The following is an 8,678-nucleotide window of genomic DNA, read 5'->3' as shown; positions in this document are numbered from 1 at the left end:
GTGGCCCACCGAAGCTCGGCCGCACCGAGGACATCAACAGCGGCAACAGCGACTCGCCATCGGCCTTAGCCATGGTGGCCGCAACACCATCCGGCGACATCGAGCATGTGGCAAATATAACCGCAGAGTCCTCCGGCGATCGATCGAACTAGTCCATAGAACCTTATGGTTTGATCATGTAGAAAAATTTGTTGGTGGTGACCAGCTGGATTCTGTTGAAATAATGGACCATTACCTTTTTGGCTTAATTCTGCAATAAATTCCTCTTGGAACTATGTGATTAATAGCATCGCTGGTTACTACTAGATTCTGGTTATCGCTTGATATCCTCGCTGCTTCGATTACACACAGTCATTGATCGCTGTTATACCACTCGGTTGAGGAACCGTTCACTAGGGCCTTTCTAAATAGATTCTATATTAGCGCGCTATCCTGTACGGCAGAGTATTTTAGTAAATAAGTATTGCATTATTTCTTAGGGTTTTATTTGAATTTAATGATTTTTAGATCATGCATACATATGATTGATCTAGAAATTTTTTTTGCTAATAAACTTGCATTGTGAAATGCTAATGCATCCGCAACTAGTTTTGTTAGGCAGATATATCTCACCATTTGTCCAAATTCTGCTAATGTCCAAGCTTGACAGTAGATGCATCTTCCATCGGCAACCAGGACGAGCAATTATTACGAGTACGAGTACAAACAATACGCCGATCAAATGATCACCAATACAAAGAGTCAGAGATTTGATAAACCCCTGATAGGAGTGGACACGATTACACGAGGTTGTGTGATATAGACAGACAGAAAGCAATAGGACAAAAATAAGGGCTTCCCTAAGGCCATGGGCCAAGAAAACATGGCACCGCCCTGGGTCAACAAGAGGAGGGCCCCAGTTTTAAATTGTGTATAATAATAATCGCATTGTTATCTATTACGTTATCCATGCAAAGCAAGAGTTCTCCATTAGATTTTGGATACTATTAAATATCGAAGAGATACCCGGGACGTATAAGGGCATGTTCAATGGTGAGCGCTTGCTCAGACGCTTAAGCCATGAAAAAAGGGATGTTAATCTGGTGTCCGACGGAGATGTCGTCCATGCCTTCAACGCAGGGCGTCAGTTTTCAGATGCTTGTTAATCTAACGATTAGATCCGCTTTTCCTGCTGCTAGCCAAATTATAGCGAAGCGTCCAGCGCTTCTTATTGCATCGACACTGCTAATTAAGCGCCCTTGGCTAGGATCGAACCATATAACTGCCGATCAGCCGGGAACAAATTCCTAGCGCCCGTGGATAAGAGCCCCCGTTGTACATGCCATAAAACGTCCTAATCATCGGCCACGAGATTATTTAGGCTCCTCATATTGCTATATAAGTCCTACAGGGTGTATGAAAATTTATGTTAAATAGATTTTCATGGTTAATTACGTGCACAGGTTTTTATTCCACTTGGTTAAAACAAATGATATCGAGCGTATTGCATGCTAGCTAGCATATTAAATAATCAAATCGTTTGCACACAAATCCGGTAGATTCCATTATAAGGGCTTGTACAATGAGAATTAATTAAAAAAAATTGTAGAAAATCATGTTGCTAAGGTAATACATGTGATACAGTAGTAAAACTCGCATTTTCTATTTTTAAGGGATCATTTCTTAGCTAAGAAAAGGTAGTCCCCCTTTTTTTATTCTCTCCTCCAACTCAACAAAATTTATACATGACAGCTCTAAGAGAAGGTGGACGCCACCCCATTGTACGTGCACTAATTATTCCTTCGTTGTTGACTACTTTTGGCAACGCTACTTAGTATACCAAGTATAGAGTATACACACATTGTCAGCTTATATCAAATCCATCATAAATTCAATGGCACATTTCACCGCGAGAAAATTATTAAGAATCTTACCAACAATTCTACGTATACTTTAGAAGTTTCAGTTCATGCTATGGAGGTTTCTCGTTAAAAAAGCTATGTAGAATTCTTTTTGGACAAATATGATACGATTGAAAGATCTCTACCATAAATATCTATTATAATATATAATTACTGCAAATGTATATAATTGGTGAAAGGGAACAATGGTAAAAAAAAATAGTTCAATGCAAATATATTTTTCACTGACATACATTTGAAAGGATCGTATGACACCTAGAGGAGGGAGGTGGGGGTTAATAGGTGCTTTATCAAATTTTAATATTTTTTAAATTTAAGATTGACACAAAAGTAAATTCTCTAGATATGCAACTATGTGAATTTACCTATATGATAAGATGCAAGTAAACAATACACAATAGAAGATACAAGTAGTAAAGTACGGTAAAAGGATAGAGATAACTAAGGTGGAGCACGCGGAGACACGAGGGTATGATTCTCGTAGTTCCTTCCTTGTATAAGGGAAGTAAGTCTACGTTGGAGGGATGTGGCGACACGAAGGTCAACCAACGGCATGAAGGCCTCAACCTATTCTACGGTGAGCAATGCCACAAAGGCCTAGCTCACGCTCCACTAAGCGGTTTCCTTAAGGTCGCAAATGTCACCTTTATACAAAGGTTGGGGGCACACATCCACAACTCAATCGGAGGCTACCAACAACCAACCACAGAGCTCTTACAACACAAAACAAGCTCCGATGGCGACTTCTCACAAAGTTAAGGTTTCACAACATGAATCTCCTACAAACAAGTGGGACACTGAAATCCCTTTGGTAGAAGTGTAGATCTAGGGTTCCAACCTTGATTCACAAAAGATCAACAAGATTGAGTAGCTAGGGAGGGAGAGCTTGGAGTTTTGAACTTTGGAACAATGGATGAGAGAGAGTTGAAGCCGCAACATCTCCTTGGAGAATAAGGGTCCCTTTTATACCCCCACATCAAAAGTGACCGTTGCAGAACATTTTGGTCCGAAGTCTCCGGGCTAAAGTCCCGATTCTCCGGTGTTAAGTTCGGAGACTTCGATGTATTTTTCGGAATCTCCAGAGTAACCCTGGAGTCTCCGGGGAAGTTTCCGGCAGAGACCCCAGACGCCTATACCGAGAGTGAGGCACTCGGGCTGGCTCTTCGAGTTTGGTTGGTCCGGGGACTTGTCCGGAGTCTCCGTCCTGGGAAGGCCGGAGTCTCCGAACTGAAGACCTCCACTTGAATCTTTTTCCGCGTGGGTCTTCTCCACCATCATTCGCAGCCAACCGCTAATCATTTCTTAAGCATTACCAACACTTCACCACAAAGTTTCAATGCACATCGTGTTCGTTTCGCTTTTTAGGGGTCAGCCACCATGACAAACTTATCACCATTACTTCTAAGATACACAAGCACGGGGTTAAAGATCTCTGTGCTGACAAAAAACACACGGAAACATATTAGGAGGGAAATTCCCTTTCAACATTGCAATTTTGAAACAACCACCACTTCAACTAACATTTATAAACTTTGCTACGTGGATAACAATCTCAAATAAGTAACACCAATTTATACTCACTAAGACAATACGATGCTAAAAATAAGTTTGAAGTATAATAGTTTAACATAAATTTACATTTATTTCAGTTAACCTGAGCGTTCAATTATGATTGTACCGGTTCTGGCAAAAGCGTGGCAATATCATATAATATGTTCAAACAATGTTTCCACGTTACATAATCAAAAGAGGCTATCAACATACAATCCTCTTTGTTAGAAGATATGCACATATATACGCGCTAGACGGAACCTAAGAGCAAAAATTATAGTCGGGAGCAAATGCTGTTGGGTGCTTCCTGGTAGAGGAGATTCAAATGATGTAGCAGATATCTAAGGTGCATGCGAAGGAGCCATTGGCAATGACAAAGGCCGGGAAAAAAAGCTTGATGGTGTAATCAATGAAGAAAAGCTCTCAAATGACAAAAAAAATTCTAAAAGTGGGAAGGAAGTAACAAAAAAATATTTTTCATTGATTATAACAACATTCATTGAATAACTGTTGAGGACAAAAGGATGTTCAATTGCATATTACTGTAAAAGGGAAATCTAGACAAGAGGAGATAGAGCAATTAACATTTTTCTCTTAAAGTTTACTCGACATGGCGCTTCATCAAACTTCTATAATTGCATCTATTGATATTCCAATGACAATCTCTTTTTCAGTGTATGTTACCAGGCGATCTCTTAGAAATCCATCTTCCATTTGATTTTGAAGCCTTGTTGTCACAAGTTTCATTGCAGAAAATACTCGTTCAGTGCTTGCGGTTGAGACCGATAAAGTAAGAACAAGACGAATCAATATGTTTATTAAACAATGAAACGACTTAGTACTTTTAAAAATAATTAAATCAACTAGTGTAGCAACAAACATCAACGTATACCTATCAATCAAGTGATAATGGGCACCATTTCTGGTTGCTGCAAGTTGTTGACAAAGCTCAGATATAGTTGTCATATTTTGAAACTTCGGGTTGTAGGTATATCATGCTCATAATGTTGCAATTGACATCTGTAAAATGCATACATGAACTGTGTACTTTATTAACACATATTTCCACATATTTGCAACATAAATGATGTTATTTTCATATTTTATATTAATTTATGGGGATTTACAAATGATCCTCTTTATTAGGGTTATAACTCTACAGAATAGGAAAACCCTGTTTTGTATAATTTTCACTGTTAGAGACCTATATGGAGTCAAATTTAGCTACGATTTCAGGGACGTCATTTTTTCATCAAGAGAAGCAACATGAGCACTTGGACCTGACCTGGAGGGCATGGAGGCCCAAAAGAGACTAGGTGGCGCGCCAGCAGGGGGGCACCACCTGCCCTCTTTTCACCCTCGATCGTCCGATTCGCTTGATTCTTTCGTGAACTGACATCTTTGCACCTAAAAACCCCTATATATGATCCCCAAGGGTTGTCGGGAGGAGAGCGCCGCAAAAAACACAGAAACACGAAAACAGAGGCTGCATCAATGACGATTGGAGGGGGAAACTCTGCCAGAGCCGCTGCCGAAGGGATCTCCACCTTCTCCAACGTCTTCCTCATCAACACCAGATCATATATAGGTGTAACATCTCCGCCACCAGGCCATGCATGGACGCATGGAGAACATGATCGCGACCATATGAGAAGGGACCTTGCCACTAACCGCCAGACACATTGGACTGGAAACTCAGGACAACGCAATGCGCATATAGATCCGCGCGGAGAGGCCTCTGAAAAAGTCGGGGTAAAGTGCACATTTATGGATCACAATTATTGTAAATGAAAAAAAAATCACCTCTGAAAAAAGAAATTTGTTAAGGGAAAATCCCCATGTTGAAGGTTTCTCTACCTGTAGCAGCGAATGCCCAACATTTCACTGCAAGCTCTTCACAACTAGAGTAACTAACATGGATTGCTAATTTCTTTCCATATAGGTCAGCCTGGTGGACGAAAGATTGAAGCACAAGTTCTTGTATAAAATATTCGTTTCACACAATAGTTGTTACTGTTTCCAGTTTTAAGTTACCACCAACTTGTTGATTTTTTTCTAAAACAGTGGAAAAAGATTTGTATAGGTTGAAAGGAAAAGATGAAAGGAGAAAAAAGAGAGCTACAACTACTCTTCCGGCATGATGTTGCCCAAGTGCTTAGCACCGACTCGACTTGGACATAGTTTATGGCCTTGGTTTTCGTTTTCTTAGACATAACATTCTAGGGCATGATGACATGCCACGAAATAATCGTATGTTGACTTTCCTTTGTCGGTTTGCTCGAGATATTGCTTTTATCCCCCCTCCCCAGCTGGCGTGTCAGAGGTGGCCGAGGCAACCCTAGATATCACTCCCCATACGCAAACCGCTAATAGGTGCTTCAACATATGATGAAAGCGCTGCCCAACAGCACTTGCATAATGTACGGAGACCACGATTTGGCCTTCACCATCTAGGTGATGAGTTTGTCCGCGCTCCCTTTTACACCATACGACAAAACTGAAGAAGAATGTACCCTTTGGCGGTGTTGTAAACTTCCAAAAGGTGCGTTACGTGCATGTTTGTCGGTGCTTACTCCTAAGGTATCTGTACACGTAGATACCAACTTTGCACGTTAACATTCCGATTTTGCAAGTTTTTACGGATCTTATATATTATGGACATGTTTAATTGATAAATAACTGGACTACCGTAACTTTTTTTTATCGAACTAAGGGCATAGTCATAGCTTTTATTAAAGCGACACAATTATATCATCACTACTTCACTACAGTAACTTGGCGCGGCATTGATATGTGGCCCAAAAAAGTGTGGGAAACAAAATGGCTACCCAAATGTGGCAAATGTTAGTCAAATATAGGGCTCGGAACTTATGAGCTACGGCCCATGGGGCGTGTAAGTTGTGGCAACGAATGAAACAGCAGAAGACCGTCTACACTCTTTCCACTACTGCCCGTACACGTGGACAACAATATATAGCACACAACATTTTTAGATAAAAATGCCACGAGATCGAGATCTCTTATTATTGCCATACGTGTGTTTCCTCGTCAAGTGATGCCACCAACAGCATAGGCTACGCTTGCACGTATAGGATATATGTCTGCAGCACACGTACGTACATACTAACTTGTGACATATGCTTCTCATCTAGTTAACTGATCCCCCAGATCGAGTCTCCAGCTCAGCTAGGAGAAGAATCCTACAAAAAAGTTTCGGCCATCAGCTAGCTGAGAGATAGCACTCCTTTTCTGAATGTTTGTTAGTGGGCATTTTCTGTATACGAGACAAATCTTACCTGGAGTGCACTGTACACAACAGAACCACCTGGCAGCTTACGCCATCCGCTCCGCACCGTCGATCTCGTCACTGCACTAGCCTCTCTTTCCCATAAATAAGTTTGCACCCTCCCCAAATCTCCAGCAGCCATCAGTCCAGTGATGAGGATCCGTAGGAGGCCACGGACGAACGAAACAGCAGAAGACGTCTTCTCAGATGAGCCGCCCACTGCACCACAGCCGCTGCCGCCGACAGAGGCGCAAAAAGAGGGGGAGGTGGAAGAGGAGAAGCTGGGGGAGTTGCGCTGCCCAAGCCCAAATATTGATCTCGGGGATGACCCCTCCTGGCTGGCGTTGCCGTTGCCGTTGCAGCCGCAGGTACGTTTAACATTCTGCTCAGGTAGATAGATAGAGGTATGTTAATTTTCGTTGCACCTCGCCTCGGGCTGACCCCGTCTTTGTACTCTCGATCTATGCAGGGCGGCAACATGATGGGAGGACGCAGCAGCGAGAACGCCCTTGATCCTGATGGTGCACAACGTCAGGGCGCAGCAGATGCCCACGGGAGGTACGTGATTCATTGCGATCTAGCTTAGCCAAAGCTTGGCCTGCTGGATTAGCACCTTGCCGTGGGCCGTTTATTAGGGTGTCAATGTGGAATTCCTGTGGGATTTCACTATAATGTATTTTGCCAATTCTAGTTTAAATTATGGTATTAAAATTTATACTAGAAAAAACGAAATGCACTGAAATGAGATTTAGGTGGGATTTCACTTAACACCCTACAGTTTATCTGTTCGAATGTGTGTTGCATTCTAGTGCGCGGACGACGTCATTTTCGAGTCTTGCTTGTCTCTAACCAAAAGCCAAACGCAAACTGATTACATGCTTGTTATCCTACACTGCAGCCTCGAGAATGGAGAACACGACAAATCTGGGTGGCTGGTCACTGCAACCAGAGAAGCTTCCATCAACGGAGTCATGCCGGCAGTGCCATTGGAGCCCACGGAGCCCCTGAACATGAAGGAAGGGATCGAGAGCGACGGCCCCAAGAGCAAGAGGCGGCGTGGCCCTCTGGTGCGTGTGGAGGGCTCCGGGTGCAGCCGTGTGAACGGGCGTGGGTGGCGCTGCTCTAAGCCCACGATGTTCGGCTACTCTCTCTGCCCGCACCACGTTAGCAAGGCTTGCCAGCCTCGCGGCGCGCCCAAGCTCGGCCGCACCGAGACCATCAACAGCGGGAACAACGTCTCACCATCAGCCTTGGCCATGGTAGCCACATCACCATCCGAGGCCATTGAGCATGCGGCAAATATAACCGAGGAGCCCTCCGGCGATCAATTGGACTAGTCCATTGAACATTATTGTTTGATCATGTGGACAAATTTATCGGTGGTGACTAGCTGTGAATTCTGTTGGAATAATGGACCTTTACCTTTTGGCCCAATTCTGGAATAAACTCCTCTTTGATCGCTATGATTAATAAAAATCGGTGGGACTTCTATTATATTCTGGTTATCGATTGATATCCTCGATCCTTCGATTACACACGGTCATTGACCGCTGTTACACAACTTGATTGAGGAACCGTTCGCTGAGGCATTTCTAAATACATTGTTTTTTTAGCATGTTACCCTATACAATAGAGTATTTTAATGAATGGCCATCACAATGTGTATATGGATACCAAAAAAGAGTGCTATGAACAAAATGGCCATCACAATGTGCGACGACTATGTGGCATATAAGTTGTGTCAATGAACCAAACACATATATCTACTAGTAAGATATTAATCGTCATTGTTGAAATATAGTTTCATAATAAACTAAATTAATATTAAATTTTGCCACTTTTTTATAAAATATTAATCAAATTTAAAAATTGAATTATTAGGTAAACTACACTTATTCACATACCTACACCAGTTACAACGTCATGTGAACCTGTACGTA

The 8,678-nt window shown here is 42.3% G+C and overlaps 1 protein-coding gene across 1 annotated transcript; it reads left to right on the top strand.

The window, feature by feature from the left end:
* The first annotated feature begins 6,890 nt into the window (after nucleotides 1-6,890).
* Nucleotides 6,891-8,232, top strand: LOC127310015 (uncharacterized). Its single transcript, XM_051340720.1, has 3 exons — nucleotides 6,891-7,106; nucleotides 7,208-7,296; nucleotides 7,637-8,232. Exons 1-3 carry the CDS (start codon nucleotides 6,891-6,893, stop codon nucleotides 8,073-8,075), a joined length of 744 nt encoding a protein of 247 aa, XP_051196680.1. The 3' UTR covers nucleotides 8,076-8,232.
* The last annotated feature ends 446 nt before the right edge of the window (nucleotides 8,233-8,678 follow it).

This window comes from Lolium perenne, chromosome 6, assembly GCF_019359855.2.
Source record: "Lolium perenne isolate Kyuss_39 chromosome 6, Kyuss_2.0, whole genome shotgun sequence".
NCBI classification, from domain to species: domain Eukaryota; kingdom Viridiplantae; phylum Streptophyta; class Magnoliopsida; order Poales; family Poaceae; genus Lolium; species Lolium perenne.
The sequence above is the reverse complement of the archived record's forward strand: the minus strand, read 5'-3'. Positions and strand labels throughout refer to the sequence as shown.

What these genes read in the sequence shown, in the direction of transcription:
- LOC127310015 (XM_051340720.1), top strand. Translation starts at nt 6,891, where the DNA reads ATGAGGATCCGTAGGAGGCCACGGACGAACGAAACAGCAGAAGACGTC. An exon ending in CGTTGCCGTTGCAGCCGCAG is followed by an intron (nt 7,107 to 7,207) that starts GTACGTTTAACA and finishes CGATCTATGCAG; the next exon opens with GGCGGCAACATGATGGGAGG. An exon ending in GCAGCAGATGCCCACGGGAG is followed by an intron (nt 7,297 to 7,636) that starts GTACGTGATTCA and finishes CCTACACTGCAG; the next exon opens with CCTCGAGAATGGAGAACACG.